General features: G+C 41.2%; 1 protein-coding gene across 1 annotated transcript; it reads right to left on the minus strand.

Moving 5' to 3' along the window:
- Positions 1-6,988: 6,988 nt before the first annotated feature.
- On the minus strand, positions 6,989-19,309 carry HEMGN (hemogen). Its single transcript, XM_006863143.1, has 5 exons — positions 19,234-19,309; positions 15,854-15,947; positions 9,020-9,334; positions 7,764-8,596; positions 6,989-7,098 (listed from the first exon to the last, which is right to left on the minus strand). Exons 1-5 carry the CDS (start codon positions 19,307-19,309, stop codon positions 6,989-6,991), a joined length of 1,428 nt encoding a protein of 475 aa, XP_006863205.1.
- Positions 19,310-25,910: the final 6,601 nt, after the last annotated feature.

Raw genomic sequence — 25,910 nt, forward strand, 5'->3', positions numbered from 1 at the left:
GATCCCTCAGACTCGGCAAACCTTCCACTTCCGTGATTCATGACTTGGCGCCTGCGCAGTAGTCGCGTCGGCTGGCTCGCGCGGGCCCCTGGGTTGGACCAGCTCACTGGAATGGGGGTGTTTGCTATCCGCGGCCCTGAAACGTGCGCGCGCTTTAATGGGTCGCGGGTTGGCGGTTTCTGTTGGTTCGGTTCTCAGGGTCTCCTGGCTCGGCTCCTGCGGTTGACCGGCTCGGCCCAGGCAGTAGCGTCACCAAGTTCTGGGCTCTTTGAGAGTGAACGCACCGATGAAGAATTCCGCATAAGGATGTCTCTCGAAGCATTGTTAATAAGCAAAACATTGGAAGCAATCTACATATCTAAGTAATAATCCTAATTATTTTTAAGTGTGTATGCAGCAGCCCTGCCTTGGTGTGGCGCCTCAGAATAATGCGCTGGAACGCAAGGTCTGTTTGAACTGCAAGGTCGGCGGTTCAAACGCACCAGTCGTCCCTCGAAACCCTATACAGGGTCTCTGTAAATTGGAAGCAACAACATAATACGGTGGACACACACCTTTCCTGATTTAAACCTTTCAGTATCCCCTTGTTCTCCAGGCAGCTGTCTTTCAAAGTTCTTGGCATAGATGAATAAGCACCTTTACCTTACTTTAAAACAAGAGTAGAACTTCCCCATAGCGTTTCCAAGACTGTAAATCTTTTAAGATTGCAGACTGCCACGTGTTTCTCCAATGGAGCAGTTAGTGTGTTCCAACACCCAATAATTCGGTAACGACCAGGGCTCCTTTGGGGTTGTACTCATTTACACGTTCCCAACAGTGGTTCCACAGGAGAAAGATACGGCTGTTTCTGGAGCTCTGCTGAAGCAAAGGGTTTGATTTTTTATATAAATACATGTTGTGAAACGGAGTCCAAAAGCTGCACTTGGCACTAGATGGTGTTTCTGAAAGTGATGTTTAGTGCCATCGAGTTGGTTCTGACTCAGCAACCCTCCTGGCAAAGCATTTCCAAGTCTATAAATCTTTAGTGGCTCAGGAAGCCTCATCTTTCTCCAGCGAAGCGGTTGGTGGGCTCAAACCACAGACCTCATGGTTCACAGTTCAGTGCTTATATAACGTATGGAGCCACTGAGCTCCCTTTGATAATAGTGAGATTTCCCTTAATTTGTGGAAAGAAGAATGTTATGAAAGATGAGTTGGTATTTGCCTTCCTGGCCTTAAAGACTTAGAGGGTAAACATTAGATAATCAAACACACAATAACACATAATTACAAATATGAGAAATACTGAAATGCAAAAGTAACTTGAAGGCATTGATGGAGATTCCTACCTCTACCAGATCAAATTGCTCTTTACTAAAAAGAATTTTAATGAACTATGTAGTACATTTTATTTAGATAAACTGTATGATTTGAAGCTTTTGTTATCCTGTCTAGAATAATATCTTATTTCTAATTTATAAGACTTAACGTCTCTGGAAGTTGTTGCATCAGTTTGGACTCATAGCAACCCTGGGTAGGATTTCCAAGGAGTGGCTGGTGGATTTGAACTGCCAACCTTGCCGTTAGGAGACCAGTGCTTATTAAGCACCATACCAAGTCTCTGGAGATAGGGTTTAGGAATCTTCCGTAATAAAACAGCATAATTGATTCTGAAACAGGAGATCATCAGTCTACACTTTGAGAAATAACTTCTCAGCAGAGTGATTCTTAGCCACAACTCCTTTGGGTGAAGGACACCTTTGAGAATTGATGATAGCTCTGAACCTTCTCATCATTTTATGTTTATTACCAGAGAGGCTATGAACTGTTAAGAACAACCATTGTATCTACCTTGGAAGAAGAGCCACACAAAGTAGGGTTAGATGGATTTGTGAAAACTTTAATTCTGACTGACCTCAAGATTCTAAGTCAGGATGAAAACTGGGACATTATTCAATGCACAGTGGTTTTCCAATGAGGATAATAAGCAGAGATTGTATGTATAAAGTAGCAGTGTAAGAGAGCAGGTAGAATTCTAAAAGGTAGAAAGACATCTCTCTTGCCCTAATGTACTGCATTCCTCTTGCCATGTATTTCCCTCTTTTACTTGTCTACTCCTGTACACGGTACAGAGGCAAATACTGTTTCATCTTAATGAAACCTTGAGATTTCAATTTACTCTTTTCCCTCTTATCTTTACTCACTTGGTGGTGGTGTGCCATGGAGTCGGTTCCAACTCATAGTGAGTAACCCTGCATAGGGTTTCGAGGCAATAAATCTTTACAAGAACAGCAAGCCTCATCTTTCTCCCGAGTTTTGAAATACTGAACTTGACGTTAGCAGCCCAACTGGAAGCCACTACACTACCAGAGCTCCGATTTACTCACTTAGGCAAATGAAATTGAGATAGAAGAACCATTCCTAAAAGGAAACTTGGTGCTGAGGCATCAGATATGACTTTCAGTGAGTGTTTGGCCTCACTGGTTTCTCTAAGGGTATTCCCTCATCCATAAAATGGGTATGGTAATCACCACACCCCCCCCTGATTTCACAGACTTTTTGATTCCAGGACACCCCCACTGCTCCACCTCCATAGAATCCAAGGATGCTCAATCCCTTATATACATAATGAGATAATGGCAGAGTGTTTACATATAATCTATGCACATTCTCCCACACACTTTAAATCCTTTCTAGATGCCTTATAATACCTAATACAATGTGAATGTGATGCAAATAGCACTTAATGCTCCCTCTTAGCCTTTGAAGGATTGCTTTGACTGCTTGATTGCTATCTCCCCCTCCCCCATCATTTTCCATCCAAGATTGCTTGAATCCAGATGTGAAAGCCTGGGAGATGAGGTTTATCTATGTATAGTCTGAAGTACTATCCAGATGTAAGGGATAATGAATGTTATTTGAGTAATACAATAGAGAAGGAGTAATGATTGTACAATGAATAGACCCCTAGGTGGAAAAATTGTTTGGAGAAGAAAAAAGAAACATTGTAACCAGTGTTTCTCAACCCTTTGAACTGCTGAATAGGAGGTTCAAGCTCACCAGCTTCTCGGAAACCCTATACAGGGTGGCTATGGGTCAGAACGGACTTGATGGCACTTAACAACAACAATTGTGCTGTAGGAAAAGTGCTGCTAACCAGAAGGTTAACTGATAACCATAAGGTCAACAGTTCAAACCCACCAGTCACACTTGGTGAGAAAGATGAGACTTTCTGCTCCTGTAAAGTGTTACAGCCCTGGAAACCTTATACAGGGTCCCTTATGAGTCAGAATCATCTTGATGGCAGTGGTTTTGGGGTTTGTTTAACTGCATATTTGAATCACCTGGAGAGCTTTTTAATTCGACTCCATTGCCTTCCAATTCTGAGTCATAACAGACCTAAAGAGCAGAGTTGTAATCTTTCTCCCATGGAACAGCTGATAGTTTTGAACTGCTGACCGTGAGATTAGCAGTCCAATTCGTAACCACTACATTGTTGTTGTTGTGAAGTGCCGTTGAGTCATAGCAACCCTGTATAGGGTTTCCGAGGAGCAGCTGGTGAGCTTGAACTGCTGACCTTGCAGTTCAAACGGTTTTGCAGTCTGCCGTATTAACCTACAGCGCCTTACCAGGACGCCTATGTACCACTACATGGAACTGCCCAATAAGGTTTCCAGGGCTTTAAACCTTTATGAAGCAGACTGCCATCTTTCTCCTGCAGAGCGGCTAGTGGGTTTGGACTGCTGACCTTTTGATTAGTAACTGAGCACTTTAACCACATCATCACCAAGCTCATTTTAAACTAAAAATACCCCTAAATGTAACTAGGTATCCTGGTATCCTGGATTATGCCCTAAAGAATTAAAAGACTTTAATGGAAAAACTGTTGTTATATTGTTAACTGTGGTTGAGGCAGTTCCAACTCATAGTGATCCTGTGTAGGGTTTCCAAGGAGCAACTGGTGGGTTTGAACCACCAACATTGCAGTTAGCAGTCCAGTGCTTATCTTACAGCGAGCGCCACACCAGGACTCCAGTAGAAAAGCTAATGAAATGAAAATAAAGTCTGTAGTCCAGTTAATGGTAATCTTAACGTCTTAGTTTTGACGAATGGACCATGGAAGGTGCTAACATTAATCTCATTAGGTTAAACACTTTCTGTACTGTGGCTATGGATTGAACTGTGTGAACACACTCCACCTGCAAAATATGTATATGCCACCTTAACTGGGCCAGGATTCTCAGCATCATGAAATTATCCTCTATTTGTGATCTGATGCAATTATCTTATGTGTTGTAAATACATTCTCACCTCTACAATCGATGTTAATGATGCAGGATTAGAAACAGTTAACCAGTAAATTGAGATCTTGAACCAATCAATCCCTTTTGAGATATAAAAGGGATTAAACAAACCAGCAGAGATGACAGGGCCCTCCTACCACCAGGAAAGAGCTGGGAGTGGGATTTGTTTCTTATGGATCCAGGGTTTTTGCACTGTGAATTTCCTAGATCTAGGGACAGATTGATGCCAAAACACATGGGTCTCCAAGGGATGCCAAGCCCCCCAGATGTTAAAAGAGATATGGACCTTCCACTAGACCTGACGGAGGGAGAAAGCCTTCCGCTAGAGCCGGCACTCTGAATTCAAGAAGTCTAGCCTCCTAAACTCTGAGAGAATAAATTTCTGTTTGCTAAAGCCATCCACTCATGGTATTTCTGTTGCATATAGCAGCACTAGGTCATTAGACAACTATCTTTGCAACATTTCTATTCTAAAGTTACTCCCCCAAAAAAGATTATTTAAAGCAAAAATAATTTAAAAATAAATATACCTATATCTGATCCCACACCCTAGACCATTGAATCAGAATCCCTTGGGGGAGGGGGCAATCTAAGCATCTGCATTTTTAAATCTTCTCCAGTGTTTCTAATGCCTCAGGAGCAGTAAAAACAATTGCCCTGCACCAGAAATGCCTCAGGGATTGGGATGTTTGTTCTAGCTTGAGCAAGTTTGCCCTTGCTAATTGAATCCTCATTTGCAAAAGTATCCTTTTAATTAGAATTTAAAAAAAAAAAAAAAACCATAAGGAAATGGAAAGAAAGTAAAAAAGCAACTACAACCTCTACTTCTGGTGCTATGGGATAAAGAAATGGACTGCAAGGTCGCTTTGAACAAGGTTGGCAGTTCAAATTCACCAGCCATTCCTTGGAAATCCTATACAGGGTCGCTATGAATCTGAACTGACTCTATGGCACTTAACAACAACTCCCAAAAATATCAGAAAGATTTTCAAGTATCTCCCCATGCAGAATAGTTCCTATAGGACCTTGGTGGTGCTTATGTGTTGTGGAGTCGGTTCCGACTCATAGCAACCCTGTATAGGATTTCCAAGGAATGGCTGGTGAATTTGAACTGCCAACCTTGCTGTAAATCTTTATGGGAGCAGAAAGCCTCATCTTTCTCCTGCAGGACAGCTGGTAGTTTCAAACTACTGCTCATGAGGTTAGCAGTTCAATTCGTAACCACTACGCCACCAGAGCTCCTTTATAGGACCTTAGTTTTATGTAATTTCCAGTTTATTCTAACCATGTTGTTGTTAAGTGCCATTGAGTCAATTCCAACTCATAACACTGTATAGGGTTTCCAAGGAGTGTCTGGTGAGTTTGGACCTCCAATCTTGTAGTTCAAACCGACCTTGAGGTCTAGTGGGTCCCATAGTACCACAGCAGGACTGCCATTCTGACCATACCACCAAATAAATATTCTTAAAATACTAAACCCCTCACTCCATTATTCAAAAGTCTTACTTATTTCCTCATTACCTAGCAAGTGAGTGATGTACTCCTTAGTTGGATATGCAAAATTATCTGCCATCTGTCTGGTAACAGCAAATTGTTAGTAGGTTAGCCTACTATTCCCTATGAACCCTGCAAGTACGAGGGTAACTTTCATGCAGTCCTCCTGACCAAGTCTGTAACTGTCCCTTCCAGCATGCATACAGTAATGCCGCCTTTTCCTCATCTTCATGAATCCTCCCTCTCCTTATTTCAAGACAACCCTTTTCCGGCCACTCCAGCAAAAAGTGAACATTTCCTTTATTGTTTCTATTATTGAAAGAAGAGTTGGCATTTACTGTGTTCCTTCGTAATTATTTCATTTCCTTTTTATTACCCCAGGAGACTAGACTCTGTTCCTCTTGGGCAGGGACTGTGTATTAGAGGTCTTCTAAGTCCTAGTGTGACACTGTGGGTTAATGCACTGGACTGCAAGGTCAGTTTGAACTGCAAGGTCAATGGTTCAAGCTCACTGGCCACTCCTCGGAAACCCTATACAGGGTCACTGTGGGTCAGAACCAATTCAGTGGCACTTAAACAACAACCACCACCTCCAGAGTGACAGACATGATGCCACACACACAATTAAGTAGGTAATAGTTATTTAATGTACATTTGTGCACAAATAGAATATTTAAACAATAAAAATATAAAATTCAAATATAAAAGTAAACTACACCCATCACTCTTAGAAATCTTTAAAGATATACCAGAATGATACGAATCATTAAGATAAACTAAGCTGACTAAAGCCTGAATAAAATGTGATGCTGTTGTTACAATAATAATTGAACAACGTTTATAAGGAAAGTATATACGCGTCACTTCCAAAACATTTTAAGTGTTCAGAATTAATCACTTTTCTGCCATTAAAACTTAAACAAAGAAATATTTGTTTGCTTTGTGGGAGGGGGGGCATTATTCAGCCCTTCCCTTCCCTTTTTCTTTGCCTCTTCTCACCAATGCCACACACACACACACACACACACACACACACACACACACACACACACACATGGATATTGGCTATGTAACAGAGTCTAAAGATAAATGTTGCTTCTCTCTTTTTAAATGTGGTCTATAGAAAAAAAAAAAAAGACTAAATTGAGATATTAATGAATGTTGTAGAGATGTATATTCCCCTGGAGGATAACTAGTATGGTTGAGCGTCATTAATATAAAACATAGCTATAGATGATGTCTTTCTCAGGACGACCTTTTGGAGGACTGTTCAGATTTGCTGGTATTTCTGGTTCTTCTGCTTTGGGTTTTTCTTTCATTTCTGTAATATCAAATAAATAGATTTAAATAGGTTCAATAAATAGTATTGGGACAATTGGAGAAAAAACTATCTCACAGCATGCACAAAACAAATTTTAGATAGATTAAAGGTACAAGCATTAAAATATCATTAATGTTTAAAAGGAATCCCTGGTGTGGCGCTGTAGGATCAGCACTGTACTTTGCACCACAAGATCAGCAGTTCAAACCCACTAGCTGCTTCTTAAAAACCCTATTTAGAGTTACTATAAGGAGCTCTGGTAGCATAGTGATTACGAATCAGGCTGTGAACCGCAAGGTCAGCAGTTCGAAACTACCAGCTGCTCCACAGGAAAAAGATGAGGCTTTCTGCTCCTGTAAATATTTACAGCCTCGGAAACACTGTTCAGGATCGCTATGGGTCAGAACCCACTCGACGGCACTTAACAACAACATTGAGATAACTGGGAATAGCCTGAGGTTGTCAAAAAAGATTGAAAATCACCACTCTGGTAGGAATCTACCTATGTCGGTACTGTGATATATGAAGGGGCTTCAAAAATTCATGGAAAAATTCCATCATCTTTTCATCTCATTTCTCCATGAACATTTTGAAGCCCCCTTGTAAATGGGGAACACCATATTAAGTGGTCTGTCACTGTCTTGTCTTCAACACACAGCCCCTACCTGGAGGAAAAGTGTAAACCTCCTTAGCATCTTCCTGGTGTGCTCTAAGATCCTGGCCTTCAGGTTCACCTGTTTCCTGGTATGGTACTAGGAAGCATTCTTTAGGCCCGTCTTTATTTGTACATGTCTTAGTAGAGAGGTCTTCAGGCCCAGATGTTTCTTGATACATTTCAGGTAAATGTTCTTCAGCTCTAGCTGTTTCTTGGTATACTTCAGGTGAATATTCTTCAGGCTCAGGTGTTTCTTGGTGTATTTCAGGAGAATATTCTTCAGGCTCGGATGTTTTTTGGATCATTTTAGGAGAGGTGACTTTAGGCACAATCATTTCTTGGTATGTTTTATGAGAGAAGTATTCAGGTTCCTTTGTTTCTTGGCATGTTTTTGTAGAAAGGTCTTTAGGCATGGCAATAGCGTGTGTTTTAGGAAACACACTTTTAGTCTCAGCTGTTCCTTGGTCTGGTTCAGAATTCCATTCTTTGGGTTCCACTGGTTTTTTGTCTGTTTCAAGAGGGTAGTCTTTAGGCACATCTGGTTTAGGGTATATTTCAGGAGAGCATCCTTCCAGGCCAGCTGTATTTTCAGATGTTTTAGAAGGAATGGCTATAGGCACAGCTGTTCCTTGGCATGTTTTAGAAGAAAGGTCTTCAGGTTCAATCATATCTTCATACATTCTGGAAGGATGGTCTTGAAGTACCACTACTTCTTGGCCCATTTTAGGAGAGATGTCTTCAGGTTCTGCCATATCTTGGTAGATTCTGGAAGGATGTTCTTGAAGTACCGCTATTTTTTGGCACATTTTAGGAGAGAGATCTTCAGGTTCTGCCATATTTTGGTACCTTCTAGAAGGAGGGTCTTGAAACACAGCTATTTCTTGGCATGTTTTAAAAGAGACATCTTCAGGTTCTGCGATATCTTGGTACATTTTGGAAGGAGGATCTTGAAATACAGCTATTTCTTGGCATGTTTTAGGAGAGACTTCAGGTTCTGCCATATCTTGGTACATTTTGGAAGGAGGGTCTTGAAGTACAGCTACTTCTTGGCATGTTTTAGGACAACAGATGTCTTCAGGTTCTGCCACATCTTGGCACATTCTGGAAGGAGGGTCTTGAAATACAGCTATTTCTGGGCACGTTTTAGGAGAGATGTCTTCTTCGGGTTCTGGCATATATTGGTACATTCTGGAAGGAGGGTCTTGAAGTACAGCTATTTCTTGGCATGTTTTAGGAGCATCGTCTTCAGGTTCCACCGTATCTTGACATGCTTCAGAAGGGTGACTTTGTGCCCCTATTTCTTGGTACTCAGAACAATTTTCTTGATGTATAATGTTGTCTTGACATATTTCAGGTATGCATTCCTTAGCCACTGCTTTTTCTTGAGTGGCTCCAGGAGTGAAGGCTTTGGTTACACACCCAGGAGGATCCGTTTCTTGCTTTGTAGAAGTCAGTGCTTTCACCATCCTTTCTTTTTCTACTTGTGGCTCAGGCTTCATCTTTAGCTTTGTCGCTCGTTGTCTTTTTCTATCTCTTTCATTTTCTTTTTCTGTTCTCTGCCGCTTGCCTTTCTTCTGTTCTCTGTGGAGAGAGATCAGAATTAGTGTCAACAACAGAGATACAGAATTCAAACAACACTTACTAATAGCAGACCTAGGCTTCCCACTGCCTTGTTGCATGACCTTGAACATGTTACTGGATCTCTTGGGTTCAATCTCCTTATTTGTAAAATGAAGAAAACATCACTAGATGTTCTCAGCGGTTAGCAGAGAAAATGTCCCTTTGGGACTTTTTGGCTCTGACGCTTTGCTGACCAGGAAACTTCTTGGTGTGTGTGTGTGTGTGTGTGTGTGTTTTATTGTTGTTGCTGTGTTAAGTGCCATCAAATCAGTTCTGACTCATAGAGACCATGTGTAGGGTTTCCAAAGAGCAGCTAGTGGGTTTGAGCCGCCAACCTTGTGTTTTTGATAGCATATAGTTAAAACTTATAGTTGTTGTCAAGTTGATTCCAACTCATAGTGACCCTTTATAGGGTTTCTGAGGAGCAGCTGGTAGATTTGAACCGCCAACCTTGAGATTCAAACTGACCTTGCAGTCGAGTGCTTATCCTACAGCACCATACCAGGACTCCAATTAAAGTTTAGTTGTGGAAAATTATAGTTTTTGTTATAAATAGATTAATATTCTACAGGAAGCTTAGGGGATAGTGAGTTTATGTTAAGAAACAATTTGGAAAAGAAAGGTAAGAATGTTGCATAACTTGAAGAATGTCACTTAATTGCACATGTATTCAGCATGTACATATAAAACCTGTTCAATTGGTATATATTTTGCTGTGTATATTTTCAACAGCTAGTAAAATTTATTATTTTTAAAATAAACCAGCATTCTGGGTTTATACACTAATCTCTTTAGGTTTAATCTGTGTGAGTTAGCCCATTATCCACTGGGTCAATTGTTAAAAATCAAGAGTTTCTAGATCTACAAAGCTGCAGACACCCCCAGGCATGACGCCTGTTTGTGCAGCCTACAGGTAGATGAAGCATATAGCTTGTTTATCTTTTACCCAGTCTCATGTAAAGATTTCTGATTCTCTATGTTATTAAGTGCTGCCAAGTTGGTTCAAACTCAGCGACCCTTTATAGGGTTTACAAAGAGCAACTGGTGGGTTTGAACTGCCAACCTTCTAGTTAGCAGTCGGACTCCAATGAACTATCGTATATATCAATCATGTGTGCTTTACACTGTGTCAAAAGCTGCAAACACTTCTCTTTAGGTTAAGAAGCCTATACAAAGGCCTGAGCAGTCATATCATACCTCTTCCTCATTAATAGCTAGATGATGGAGCTAAAACATGAAAGGATATGTATGGGAATTGCAGCCAGTGAGAGTGTGTTGTTGTTGTTGTGTGCCATGGAGTCAGTTTCAACTCATAGCGACCCTGTACAGGGTTTCCGAGGCTGCAAATCTTTACAGGAGCAGAAAGCCTCATCTTTTCTCCCATGGAGCAGCTGGTAGTTTCGAACTGCTGACCTGAAGGTTTGAAGCCCAATTCGTAACCACTAAGCTACCAGAGCTCCAAGTGGGAGCGTATTAGGCACTATAAATATAACCAAATATAGATGGTTAATACAGATGGGCTCAAGGGGGGGAGGTAGATACTATAATTAAGCATTTCATCATTTTTTAAAGCCTATTAAAATTCTGCTCCATGCAACCTGCTCCTGCGAGCCTTCTCTAACCCGCTACCTGGCTGCAAGGCTCTTCCTGCCCAGCACTCCTAGCGACTTTGTTATGAGGAGCCTGCTTAAGGTGAGGAATACTTTCTAGATCCTTATAGTGCTCATAGATTCTTACACGTTTTTAAAAAATATGTCTACACTGTACTAGGAGTCCTGGTGTGGTGCTGTGGGTTAATGCTCCAGACTGCAAAGCCGTTTGAACTGCAAGGTCGGCGGTTCAAGCTCACCAGTTGCTCCTCAGAAACCCTATACAGGGTCGCTATGCGTAGGCACCGACTCAACGGCACTTCACAATAACCCTGTACTAATTTTGTGTATGCTTAAAATGTTCAATAGAGAATTTAAAAAAAGATTACCTCAATAGCAAAAAGTGTGTGTGTGTGTTATTGTTGTTAAGTGCTGCTGAGTTGGTTCTGTATAGGGTTTCCAAGGAGGGTTTTAACCACTGACCTTGCAATTCAATCTTATCTTGCGGTCCAGTGCTTATCTTACAATGCCATAGGAGGACTCCATATATATGTGTGTGTCTGTGTGTGTTATCTGTTGTTAAATGCTGTCAAGTCAGTTTCAACTCATAACAACTCTGTATAGGGTTTCCCGGGAGCGGCTGGTGGGTTTGAACCAGCAATCTTGCAGTTAGCAGTCCACTGCTTATCCTACAGCACCATACCAGGACTCCATATTAGGACAGTTAAAAATAAATATCAAAATCATACAGAAGGAGGTGGAGGATGGTTATGGCACCTCAATATCTTATAACTCTGAGCAACCATGGCAACAAGATGAATCCTAGTTTTTATTGTCAGACTAAAACAAAACAAAACAATGGTAGACCTGAACTCTTCAGGAAATGTATTTTAGATACTAAGTCTCAACCCATTTTAATGGAGATCTCTAGATAAGGGAATCTGAGCAATACAATGTACATGTCTTCCCTGTTAGCTTTTTGAGAGATAGACACACATGCATGTGGCTTAGACTTTAGACTGTGCTCTGACACCTATTAACTACCTAATTGTCAGCAAGTCACTTAGACTTAGTTTCCTCATATGTAAAATGGAGGAAATATCTGCCCAGCATCATACGATTGTTCAAAGAGTTAAATTTAACAATTTACATGAGTGAATTATCCAAATGAAAAATGGACCAATAAATAACATCATGATAAATGGAATATTTCATACTTCAGACACATTGTCAGGAGGGACCAGTTGCTGGAGAAGGATATCATGTTTGGTAAGGTGGAGGGTCAGAGAAAAAGAGGAAGACCCCCCAGTGAGATGGATTGGCCAAGTGGAAGCATCAATGGGCTCAAGCATGGCACAATTGTGATGTTGACCCAGGACCAGGCAGTGTTTCAATCTGTTGTGCATAGGGTTGCTATGAATACCACCTAACAACAACAACAAGACTTCATTTTTCTTGGATCCACAATGAACGCTTATGGAAACAGCAGTCAAGAAATCAAATGACATATTACAATAGGCAAATCTGCTGCACAAGACAAGACTGCAGATTTTTAAGTGTTCAAGAGCAAAGGTATCAATCTGAGAACTAAGGTGATTCAAGCCATGGCATTTCCAATTGCCTCAGATGCATGTGAAATTTGGGCAATGAATAAGGTAGACATGATAGAAGAATTGATGCATTTGAGCTACAGTGTTGGAGAGGAATATTGAGAGAACCATGGACTGCCAGAAGAACAGGCAAATCTGTGTTGGAGAAAGTACAGCCAGAATGCTCCTTAGAAGTCAGGATGGCAAGACTTTGTCTCTTATAACTGGGACATATTATCAGGAGGGACCAGTCCCTGGAGAAGGATATTATACTTGTAAGGTGAAGGGTCAGCGAACAAGAGGAAGACCCCCAATGAGATAGACTGGCAAGCATAGGAACCATTGTGAGGATGGCATAGGACTGGGCAGTGTTTCCTTCTTTTGTGAACAGGGTTGCTATGAATCAAAACCAACTCAACAGCACCCAACAACGACGACGATAGTAAAAGGAAGCACAGTGTTCCTATGTGCCAGGGATTGTTACAATTATTTACTGCTGCTTTCTCATATAATCTTCACATAAACCTCTAACGTGGATAGTGTTGTTATTTGCATTTTGAAGGTGACAAAACTGAAGCAGAGGAAGTTGGGGAGCCAGAGTTTGAATCTAGTCACCCAAGCTTTAGCAGCATAATTACTACTTTTCCTCTGGGACTAAGCTTCCATTGTATACAGTGTGTAGTCGTAAGAAAAGAGGAGATCACCTTCTCCTCACTCATCAAAATGGTTAGGTTCCAAAGACCAGGTTGTTACGTGAAAATCGATGTTATTTGAAAAAAGGAGGATGATCTCATCAGATCACAAAACGGATAATGACTGCATCATTGAGTAGTTGTCAAATTACATCATCACATAGGCAACAAACCACTGAGAATCATGGCCCAGCCAAATGGACACAGCCAGCGCTACTCTCACCTTACACCTTGGCATGCATTACTTACTGCCAGACTTACATTGGGAATGTGCACAATAGTTGGGTGGTAGCTTCTTAACTGTAGTCATTAATACAAAATGTTGGACCAGACTGTCAATAAGTGAGAAGTAAGTGTACAATCCTCAGTAGTATAGAGGTGAGTCACCAAAGCAAAAGTAGCCAGCTGCCAAGAGGCTCTTCTCCAAGGCATTATCTCCCTTGGTGAATGTCTCAGTATTGTCCCCTCAGCCCAGCAAGTTCAGAACCCCGATTCTGTCAGTACATTGGGCCTAGCTCCATTTCCCAGGGGCTTAGCACATCAGGCAGGCTCAAAGAGACTGAATGCAAACGAAAGCCCAATGTTTAAATTCACAGTGAGAAATACAAAGTTACCCAGAAGAAATACTTGGGATGGAAAATTAAAGCACCTTTTCCCTGTAGGCAAGTATGGGAAACCCGGCAATGATTCTAGGTTACTTGGTGGGTATGGAATTAGGGGAACTAATTGGATAATCTTCAAAATAGTCACCTGCCACAGGGCCACAGTATAGGATTTTCTGTTCTAACATGATATATGCAATTCCTAAAAAAAAAAAAAACAAACCTCACATTTTGCAAAATCATGAACTGTCTAATTAACAGTAGTTATGGGGAGGGGAAGATATGGTTGGGGCAAAGGACTCAAAAGCTGTGCAACTTTTTTATACTAACAGAAAACAATTGTTGATTCGGACAGAGATAACTTGGATAGTACAGCCAGGTAAGAATGACTGGAGGCTGCTTCAGAGGATAGGAAAAATACACAAAAGCAATAGATGCTGAAAGCGTGCAAACAAGAGTGGTGCTCTGAGTCCGTGGAGCGACTGTTAGCTGGGCATAGGAGGAAGTACAGCTTGCCACATGCAGACAGCTGTACAAGGCGGCAGCACTGAGTCTCTCTGGAGAGGAAGCTCTGGACGCAGACATTCATTTTCAATTTGCATAAAGCACCAAGAAAAGGATCTTGCTTATTTACACACTGTAAGCCATGCTGACAGCCTTTTTCTTTCCTGTTGAAGCTTTTAATTCTCTTCTCCTATTCTGGCTGCTCCCCTTGATTAGGAAAACTCATGAGCCAACATCACTACCACATTATACTGACATCTTTCTCCTATTTGTCAATCATATGTGAGCTAAAGGAACCATGGTAGCACAGTGGTTAAGTGTCTGACTGCTAACCAAAGGTTGGCAGTTCAAACCCACCAGCTGCTCTACAGGAGGAAGATGTGGCTGCCTACTTCCATAAAGATTTACAGCCTTGGAAACCCTATGGTTCGGTTCTACTCTGAGTTGGAATCAGCTTTATGACATTGAGTTTATGGAGCTAACTGGTGGTGTAGAAAAATGCGTTAGTGCGGAGCACTTTGTTAAAGCTTTACAGATGGTCTTCAATTCACAGCGGGCAGAACCCCTGAGATGATTTTGCCCCCTAGGGGATATTTGCCAATGTCTGGACACCTTTAATTGCCACAACTGGAGGGCATAGTGGCAATTAAGAGAGTAGAAGCCAGAGACATTGCTAAACAACAATGCACAGGATGGTCCCCCACAACAAAAAATTACAGTGCCCACAATGAAGAGGTTGAGAAACCCTGGCTCAGATGGAAGCTGCACTTTTGACTCCTTCAGCTCCCTTTTCTATCTTCAAGCAAGCCACTGTTTTCAGTTTCATACTCTAAATGGATGTAATTAGGTGCCTGCTGGATTTATACTCATATTCTGTACTCCCTCCCTGAGATTACATATGGGGGACAGATGGGAAATTTAGGGCTCCCCAATTCTCCTGTCACTCATTTACAGACATTGTTTTGGCTTTCTCCATGGAGAGTTTATCACACTCATATAATAAGGAAGTTACAAATAGAAAGACCGGAGTCCTGATGCGGCGCTGTAGGATAAGTGCTGCACTGCTTACCATAAGGCTGGTGGTTCAAACCCATCGACACCTCTCAGAAATCCTACACAAGGTCACTATGAGTCAGAACTCCACCACACTTAACAACAACAAAAGAACACTTACAGAACCCTCAATGATGTCCTCCACTCCCAACAGCACGATGCTTACACGTTTCTATGACCAGAGTAGCTGAACACTATGCTTCTCAAAAACATAAATCAATTACCTAGAGTTTAATTTAAAAAGACCAGGGATACAATTCAGTTCCCCCCATTTAACTAGCTATGTGACCTGAGACAGGAAATTTCACCCATTGGAGACTCAGTTTCACTTTGAAGTAAAATAGAGATTGCAGTGCCTGATTTCCATGGAGACTGTAGGAAACCTAGTCTATATGGCATGTAGTATAGAATCAGTAAATACTGGTTCCTTTCCCTTGCAGTGATACCATACCCAAATAGCCACTGTGAAGTCTGTTTTTCTTGTACTTCAGCTTTTCTTTTTTTGAGTTGTTCCCGATTTCGCAAGCTCCATGTTCCAACGATTTCTGTAGGACCAAAATGAAAGTTATAGGAAAAAGTAATGAATTATAGCACGTATCAGTAAAAGATGGAATCCTAGTGTGGTGCTGTAGGATAAGCACTGGACTGCTAACCATGAGGTCCAAGGTTCAAACCCACAAGCTTCTCCTCAGAAACCCTATACAGGGGCTCTGAATGGGATGTGACTTGAAGGTATTTAGCAACAACAATCCCACCTTTAAACCTCTTACTGGAGTACTGATGTGGCAGTATAGGATAAGCACTGGACTGCTAACCACAAAATCAATAGTTCAAACCCACCAGTTACTCCTTGGAAACCCTACACAGGTGGGTTGCTATGAGCTGGAACTGATTTGATGGCACTTAACAACCACAAACCTAACATCATATCAAATATTTTCTATAGTATAGTCTTTATAATTACAATTTTAATGACTATTAGTAGTGGTGGTGATTCTGTATAACACGGGTGGGGAACATCTGGTCCAAAGGCCATATTTATTGTTGTTATGTGCCATCAAGTCGGTTCCAACCTATAGTAACCCTGTATAGGGTTTCCGAGGAGCAGCTGGTATCTGACCTTGTGGTTCAAACTGACTTTGTAGTCCAGCACATTAACCCACAGCACCACACCCAGACTCCAGCCATCACATTGGTGGTGGTGGTCATAGTGTGCTGTGGAGTCGGTTCCAACTCATAGCGACCCTGCACAGAATTTCCAAGGCTGTAAATCTTTATGAGAGCAGAAAGCCTCATCTTTCTCCTGCGGAACTGCCGTTAGTTTTGAACTGCTGACCGTGAGGTTAGTAGCCCAACTTGTAACCACTACACTACCAGAGCTCCTTGGCCATCACATTGTTGTTGTTGTTGTTGTTAAGTGCCCTCGAGTCAACCCATAGTGGCCCTGTATAGGGTTTCCAAGGAGCATCTGGTAAGTTTGAACCACCGACCTTACAGTTCAAACAACTTTGCAGCCATCACATTAGGAGTGAGCTAATTAAACATTTGACCAAATATAACATGCTAATTTTAAGGTGATAATTTTGTATAGCCTGCCAATGATGTTCTAAATTTTGACAGAAAAAAGGTCCCTCACCCCTGCTGTAAAGGGTTTCCGAGGCCATCAATCTTTATGGAAGCAGAAAGCTTCATTTTTCCCTGAAGGGCAGCTGGTGGATTTGAACTGGCTGACCCTGCAGCTAGCAGCCCATCATATAATCCACTACACTACCAGGGTTCCTTTTTAAATGACTACATGATACTTAATCAAGTTGATGTATTATCATTTACCTAAACATTTGACTGGTGTGAGTCTGTAGAATAAGCACTGGACTTCTAACCAGTAGGTCAGCAGTTTAAACCCACCAGGCACTCCTTGTAAATCCTATAAAGCATCAATATGAGTTGGACTGACTCGACCGTTTGACTGGTATGAACCACACCTAGACTCCACCAGCAGTTAGGTTGTTAAAAATAATATGCCAGATGTTTTCTGCTATGGTAGGTCAAACTGTAAGAAGCATATTCAGGTATATAACTTTTTCTTTCTTTTGGGTTGTTTCCTTAGTATTTTTCCAAGTTCTTTAAAATATTAAAAGTTATTTTCGAAAAAGGTTTTGTTGTCATGCAGGTTTGAGGAAAGTTACTGGGTCTTTGACGTAGAATTACGTGAACCTTTACTCTGTAAATCTGCACTGTGGCCCCAGAAGAAGAAAGGGCATGCAGCACAACCAGGGCGCCCTTTATTTTTAGGACACCCCACCAGATACCATTGAGCTCGCTCCAATGGATGGGACCCCATGTATCAGACTAGAACTACACCCGTGGGTTTCAATGGCTGGCTTTTCAGGAGATCACCAGGCCTTTCTTCCTCTGGACCCAAGCTTACAACCTTACATTGACACATTAATCATTTGCATCACCAAAGGATTCCTATTCTTGGGACAGGGGTTCCTAATGATGAACTTCGATGGGAAAAAAAATTATACCTCAATTTTTACCAATCTTTAATTAAAACGACCATCTCCTTTGATTATGAACATAGGCAACAAACTATGTTGGTTTTAGCAGCACATGTGACTTTGTCACCAAATGAAGTCACAGACTTGATCTTCCTATCACATTATAGTTGTTGCAGATACCTCAAAATATCATTTATGCACATCACTCCTATGGTCACTCGACCCAGCACTGAATCTTGAGTCCTGGTGTGGTGCTATTAGATAAGCACTCGACCATAAGGTCACTTTGAACCACAAGGTCAGCAGTTCAAAGTCACCAGTCACTCCCTGGAAACCCTATACAGAGTCGCTAAGAGTCAGAACCAACTCGATGGCATTTAACAATAACAACAACAGCAATATATCTATAAAGACAGCTGTTACTGTATCACAAGCTTTTTGATAACTTTATTCTAATGTACTTGTCTTCCTTTGTAATCCTATGTATTTAATCTTTCCCCCAAATGTGTCTTCTGTAGTGTTCATAAGAGTTCCACGCAGCAGTATAGAGATGTATGTAGCTAACGAGACACAGCATTCTGGTTCTGATTCAGGCTTATGCCTTACGTTTTTCATCATTTACTGAAAAATGGTATTTCAAAGTTACATTTTAATGAGAAAAAATATAGAATGCTTCATGAATTTGTATGTCATCCTTGTACCAGGGACATTCTAATCTTCTCTATACCATGCCAATTTTAGCCTATGTGCTGCCCAAGTAGACATTTCTATGTATTTAATTCTGTATATTTCAACATTTTATTCTAAGTAGGGGTATATAGGGTTCATCAGCATGGCCCAAAAAGTTCGAAAGTGCTTTCTTAGCATTTCAAGGCCTAGGATTCTGCAAAACATTTTGATAAATGCTGTTCTAGGATAGATCCAAGGAGTGGAATTTATGAGTCAAAAAAGTAAGCACTATTATCATTCTTGCTACTCATTGCCACATCTCTTTCCAAAAGTTATGCCAAATTTATGCTACCATGGGAGCATATGGGTGTATTTGTTTTATCATAAGCATCAAGTGTGGGGTACTTCCATTATCTTTTGTTTTAATACACTTATGATTAACCATTTATTTATTACTACCTTGTGCTTCTCTGGCTTATTAGAATCTTAGTGATAGAAAGTCCCTCAGGAAGTTACACAATCCCAGTTCTTCCCACCTAAAGTTAACGAATTTACTCAATTATATATATTTTTTTTTCTGGCTAGATTCATAAAGAACAGGCAACAGTAATCATAACGTCAATTTTTCCCTATAGCCACCCTCTTAAGGTACACTCATTACCTGGAGTGCGGTTCTCTTGATGCGGATCATGTGTCTGACGGGGCTTCCTGTGAGATTGATGCTTTCCTCGATCCATCTTCCTGCAAGACCTTCCTGCTATTTACTCTGACTTCCACAAGCAGCCCACGAGCTTTTAAAAAAATATCAAAAGTAACTAACACTTAAACATACATACACACACAAGTTCACTTGTCACTTGACTTCCCGCCTAAAAGGTTTATCTGGTTGAACCACAGCTGCAGGCTAATTCTACTTTCTTTATCACCCTGCACAGGTGTGAGAAGGGGGCAAATGGCTAGAGCTAGGTCCTCATCCTCTAAGAATGTTGTTGTTACATGCTGTTGAGTCAGTTCTGACTCATAGGGACCCTGTATAGGGTTTCCAAGGAGATGGTGGGTTTGAACCACTGGCCCTGTGTTTAGTAGTCCAGTGCTTATCCTACAGCATCTCATCAGGACTCTAAGAAATAGGGTGACTTACATTTTAAAAGGCAGCCACTCTGGTTACAGCCTAGGTGGTCCAGTCCTCTTGGTTCTGCCACAAAGTATGGGGTCAGATGTCCTTGTTTACTGATGGGAGTGGCATGGTGTGGAAAGGGCATGGAGTCCAGATTCTCACCAGCTAGTGGCCTTCCCTTTGTCTGGCTGTGCAATGTGGGCAAAGCTTTCTTGTCTTGCTTATTTCATACAGTTCTTGTGAAAGTGACAATCATGGGTGTGGAATGTGCACTGGGCTAAGAGTCGGAACCGACTCCACAGCACATCACCACTACTACCATACAGAAGTGAAATTCTTGGATACTGTTGCATTTTTCACCTTTGTGTTGCAAATTAATGTTGTCTTATCATATATGCTCTTATACTTGAATGAAACATACTGACAAAACCCAAATTAGAAATTCAAAGCACATTTGAACCCTCTTTTGCTCACCCAATCATTTACAGGAGACCGACAATAACTAAAGACAACCACTGTTACTCAACTAGGAGAAGATCAAAAGCATTTATTTCTCAGTGAAAGCATCACCATGTTATATCATGAAATTAAGTTGAAATCACAGGAACTATCCCATTTTCAGACTGGTTGCCCTGTTTGTGAAGACAAAGAGGCACAGGGGACCAGGATTCTACTAAGGAAGAAGCATTGAGCCCCTCCTAACACTGGCAGTCTGGGAGGCACAGAGTTAGGCAAAGTGCCCTGAATTAAAGAGAGTTTGAATTCTAGTGTGGCCTATTCCTAATTCTGTGGCCTTGGGCAAATTCAATGTCTTAGGAACAATATTTTGGTATTTATTTCTTGGGGTTATTGGGATGATCAATTCAGATCCTCCCTATAAGGCATTTTACATGTGCCTGGGATATTGACTTTTCAGCGCCTGAAATATTGCACTAGCTCAATAACTGTTCATTGCTTTTATTAACAATCAAAGCATAATAACTATTCTTTATGTACCATTTTTTCTGAAAGTTGTTTGGAAAGCAGATGAGTAAACCAAATCATACTTGAGATGCAGTAAAGAATCCTTATAAAGAGGAGCTCTTTGATAATGTGAATAGGCTCCTCTGCTTTTATAAGACCACAAAACTGGAAGAGACCTGATGTTACACCATAGGATCAGCACTGGGCTGCTAACCCCCAGAGGTCAGCAGTTCAAACCCATCAGCCACTCCTTGGAAACTTTATGCAGGGTCACTATGAGTCAGAATTGATTTGATGGCACTCAACAACAACATGTAACTGGAAGGGGCCCAAACCATCTATTCCCTTTCCTTGTTTTATGTATGATGACAATGGGCATCTAGGAGGAGAGTTGACTCCTCCCGTATTTTCATCATTATTGCTGGCTTAGCACCTCTAATTAATAATAACATGGGTCTTTTGATAATTGATCTTGCTGTGTATGAAAATGCATGTGTGGTGTGATTTATGTGATAAACAAGTTCTTCAAACAGACCAAAGTATTGAGAATTAAGTAACAAACACCCAAGTACCCACCACATAAATTTAACTTGATTTGTAGTAATCAGGAGTTAGTACTTTAAGTTTCTCAGTTCCCCAGTCTTTCTCTTAAATAAATTTCTATCTAAAATTTATATAATCTTGTTATTATTAAGTGCCATCGAGTTGGGTTTCCAAGGAGCACTTGGTGAGCTTGAACCACCAAACTTGCAGTTCAAACAGCTTTACAGGCTGGTGCATTAACCCACAGTGCCATACCAAGACTCCAGATCACCTTGGGGAACCCCTTATTTAAAACAGAAACTTGCTGCTCCCGCAAAGATTTAACAGCCTCGGGGAGCCCGACACAGGGTGGCTATGAGTTGGAACCAACTCAACAGCACTTAGCAACAACATAAGGGATGGAAGATGTCTTTGTAATCATTTCTCAATAATTCTGAATTTTCAGGTATGGAATTTAAATTTTTGGATCATAACAAAGTATCAATAGCATTACCAAGAATGAGAATCCCAGCATACTTAATTGTACTCATGCAGAACCTATACATAAAAACCAACAGGTAGTCCTTCAGGAGAGGTGTGCATCAGAGTTGTTGTTGTTAAGTGCCATGGAGTCAGTTTTGACCCATAGTGACCCTGTATAGGGTTTCTGAAGAGCAGCTGATGAGCTTGAACCACTGATCTTACGGTTCAAACTGACTTAACAGTCTAGCACAGTAACCCACAACAACACAACAGGACTCCATCAGAGTTGTATCCTTTTATTATACTTATTCAACCTGTATACTGAGCATACAGTTCACAAGTTGGACTATATGAAGAACACAGCTTCAGGATTGAAGGAAGACTTGGTGACCATCTGTGAAATGCAGATGACACAACCTTGTTTGCTTAAAGAGAACTTGAAGCACTTATTGATGAAGATTAAAGCCTTCAGTACAAATTACACCTCAACATAAAGAAAACAAAATTCTTCAAACTGAACCAATAAGCAGCATCATAATAAAAAGAGAAAAGATTGAAATTGTCAAATATTTCATTTACTTGGATTCACAATCAACACCATTGGAAGCAGCAGTCAAGACATCAAATGACATATTGAATGGGCAGATCTGCTGTAAAAGACTTCTTTAAAAAAAAAAAAAAGCAAAGATGTTACTTTCAAGGACTAGGATGCAAACTAACCCAAGCCACAGTACAAAGGTGAGTCAAAAGTTACCTGCGCTCTGGCTGTAGAATTTATTTAAATCAATTTTTAGAAAAGACAAATACATCATTTTTCAAAATAATCTCCTTACTTTTCAGTACACTTTGACCATCTTTCAACAAGCTTTCGTATTCCCTATCTCTGCATCTCTTATTTGCTTAATATCTTTTATATCTCAAAAGAGATTGATTTAAGACATACCCTACATTAATCCTGTCTCATTAACATAAAATAGACAACCCCTTCTTGAATGGAATAATAATCACACGCATAGAGGTCTTGTGGCACGGTAAGGTAAGCACTGGACTGCTAACCACAAGGTCAGTGGTTCAAACTCACCAGTCACTCCTTGGAAACTCTAGACAGGTGGCTATGACTCAACTACACTTTGGACCTTCAAAGTCAGTAGTTCAAACTCACCAATCGCTCCTCAGAAAGCCTTATACAGGGTTGCTGTGAATCAGAATGGACTCAACAGAACTTAACAACAATAAAAAGCCAGATGAACAGGGTCCTAGGTGTGACACTGTAGGGTAAGCACTGAATTGCTAACTGATAGGTTGACAGTTCAAAGTCATCAGCTGATCCTCAAAAACCCTATACAGGGCTGCTGTGAGTCAGAATCGACACAATGACACTTAACAGAAGTGACAATGGTGAGACTTTGTCTAATGTACTTTAGACATGATATCAGGAGGGACCAGTTCCTGAAGAAGGACACCAGGCTTGGTAAAGTCAGCCAAAAAGAGGAAGACCCTCAACGACATTGACTGACATCACAGCCGCAACAGTGGGCCCCAGCGTAGCAACAATTGTGAGGCAGGAGGAGGACTCGGTAGGGGCTCATCCTTTTGGACACAGAGTTGCTATGAGTCAGAACCTAACAAGAAGTTTAAAGACATCAAATTTTGATTAAAGTACCTTTGAAAAAGTATAACATAGTGGGTTGGGTTCTTTTTGTAATTTATGTAAACTGGCCTTTCAAAAGTTGGTTCCTTTCTGCCCTCCGCGCCCCCCCCCCCAATGTTTTCATTCTTACTAGTAAGGTTGTTTGTTACTTTATGATAACTCAGTAAAACAACCTTACAGAATCTCACTGGGGCATCTTACAGAGGGTGCAGCGATAACTTCTTATATGGGATTATACTAAATCGGTGCTCACAGCATCCAGTTTACTAGTTCAGCAAACTTCACTGCGTGTTCATTCTATCACACCCTGGGCAAGTCCGTGAGACTATCTGAGAACGCAGTAGATGCAACCCCTGAGCTCTATGCCCTGTAGGCTCGTAGAGGAGAGAGATACACAAATACTTATAATAAGGAAACAATATTCACATTCTTTTTTTCTTTTAACTAAGGAAACAATATTTAGATCCTTTACACTCTGCTCCAACTTTCCTAAATCGATTCCACCCCTGCCCCCATGCTCCCTGTATGTGAAAGCAGGATTACAAGATTACAAGAGGGTGGAGTCTCGCATTGACAGTAATTAAAGATCAATGCTGGGTGGAGGAAACCAGTGGAGGGACTTTGGAACCAACTAGATTGGACACCAGGCAAGGTGTCTCGGGTGTGATAAGCAGGCCAGAGTGGGAACATGTCTGGCATGGAAATAGCCCCCAAGTAACTGTACAAGCCCTGGTCTACTAGGCTCTAGAGTTATCACCTGAATGTGAAGTGTTAAGGCACTGAAGGGTGGGTATTTTAATACATGCTGCCTTGTTCTAGGGTTATTTTCACATGAAACCTCCTTCTAGACCACCAGCTCTTACAGCAGTGACCACGTTTATTTCTTCTTTCTATCTCTGGAGTTTGATCTAGCAGAAGGCCAGGCACACTAAACTCATGAGTGCCTTTGCTACCTGGGTGCTGAGCCAGCTTCCTGGACAAGCAGTTTCATCAAAGTACTTGCTCAGTTCTGAGTGGCTGATGAAGCTATGACTTCATAGTAACACCACCATCATCTGCTCCAGAACTCTCTGTACTGTCATCGACTCAGGGCTCAGTGTCCTAAATGCTGGAGACACTGCAGCGAAAAGATAAAAGTCTGCCCTTATGAAGCATATAAGGAGCTCTGGTAGCGTGGTGGTTACAAATCCAGCTGCTAATCTCACAGTCAGCAGTTCAAAACTACCAGTTGTTCTGAGGGAGAAAGATGAGGCTTTCTGCTCCCGTAAAGATTTACAGCCTAGGAAACCCTGTACAGGGTTGCTATGAGTCGGAACCAACTATATGGCACATAATAACACCATAACAATGAAGCGTATACTGTAATGAGAAGAAATAAAAAGGAAACAAATGAATAGAATAGGTAGTGTATCTGATGGTAATAAGCAGAGAATGATAGGATACAGTAGGAGGGAGAACTTGGATGGTGGTTGTTATTTTCAATAAGGTATTCAGGGAAATGGAACAGTTAAACATTGCCGAAGGGGATGAGAAGCCAGACATGCTGATATCTGAGAGAACATTCCAGACCTAGATGTACCAGTAAAAGGTCCTGAGGAGAGGAAATAGTAGGAGGTATTGGTCAACAGGTTGACCTGGGTAGGGATTTCTACTCAGGATGAAATTGGTAGTCATCATGGGATGGCCTTAAGAGAGGAGTGATGTGATCTGATTTATATTTTTAAAGGATTATTCTGGCTTCTGTGGAGAAGAGACCTGTGAAAACAGGTGAGGAGGTGGGAGGAGCAGGAAGTCCAGTTAGAAGGGTAGTGCAGCAATCCAGGAGGAAGGTGATTGGACGGGGAGGAAAGTGGTGAAGGAGAGGGTCAGATTTTAGATTAATTGACTTGTTGGATATGGGGAGAGAGCTAAGGAGAAAAACCAGAGACAATGACATGGGTTTTGGTGTGAGAAACTAGAAGGATGGAGTTGTTATTAGCAGATGAGAAAGACAGGGGGTAACAAACCTGGAGATCAGGAGTTCAGTGTTGAATGCATTAATATGATGGGGCTTCAAAAAGTTTGTATAAAAATGGAATTAAAAAGATAATGGCATTTTCCCCACAACTTTTTAAAGCCCCCTCATTAGATTGCTGACAGAAGAGACAACAGCAAAGGAGCAATGAATGAAACAGAAGAAAACCAGGCAAGTGTTATGACCCAGAAGCCAAGTGATAAAGTGTCTCAAGGAAGATGAAATAATAACTATGTCAAATTGTGTTAATAGTGTAGTAGAGTAAGGATTGAAAATAGTTCTAACAGGTTGTTTTCTAACAATTCGATTAAATGAATTATAGATATGGGGCCCAGAAAGGTTAAGTGACTGGGTCAAGGACACACAGGCAGAATTGGTTACATAATTGACAGAACCGAATTGGAAACCCGGAGTCCTGGTGTGGCGCTGTGGGTTAATGTGCTGGACTGCAAAGTCAGTTTAAACTGCAAGATTGGAGTTCAAGTTCACCAACTGCTCCTCGGAAACCCTATACAAGGTTGCTATAGGTCAGAACTGACTCCACGGCACTTAACAAATTGGAGACAAAGAAGAAGGAACCATAGTTGG

Source organism: Chrysochloris asiatica, unplaced genomic scaffold (assembly GCF_000296735.1).
Source record: "Chrysochloris asiatica unplaced genomic scaffold, ChrAsi1.0 scaffold00053, whole genome shotgun sequence".
Classification (NCBI taxonomy): domain Eukaryota; kingdom Metazoa; phylum Chordata; class Mammalia; order Afrosoricida; family Chrysochloridae; genus Chrysochloris; species Chrysochloris asiatica.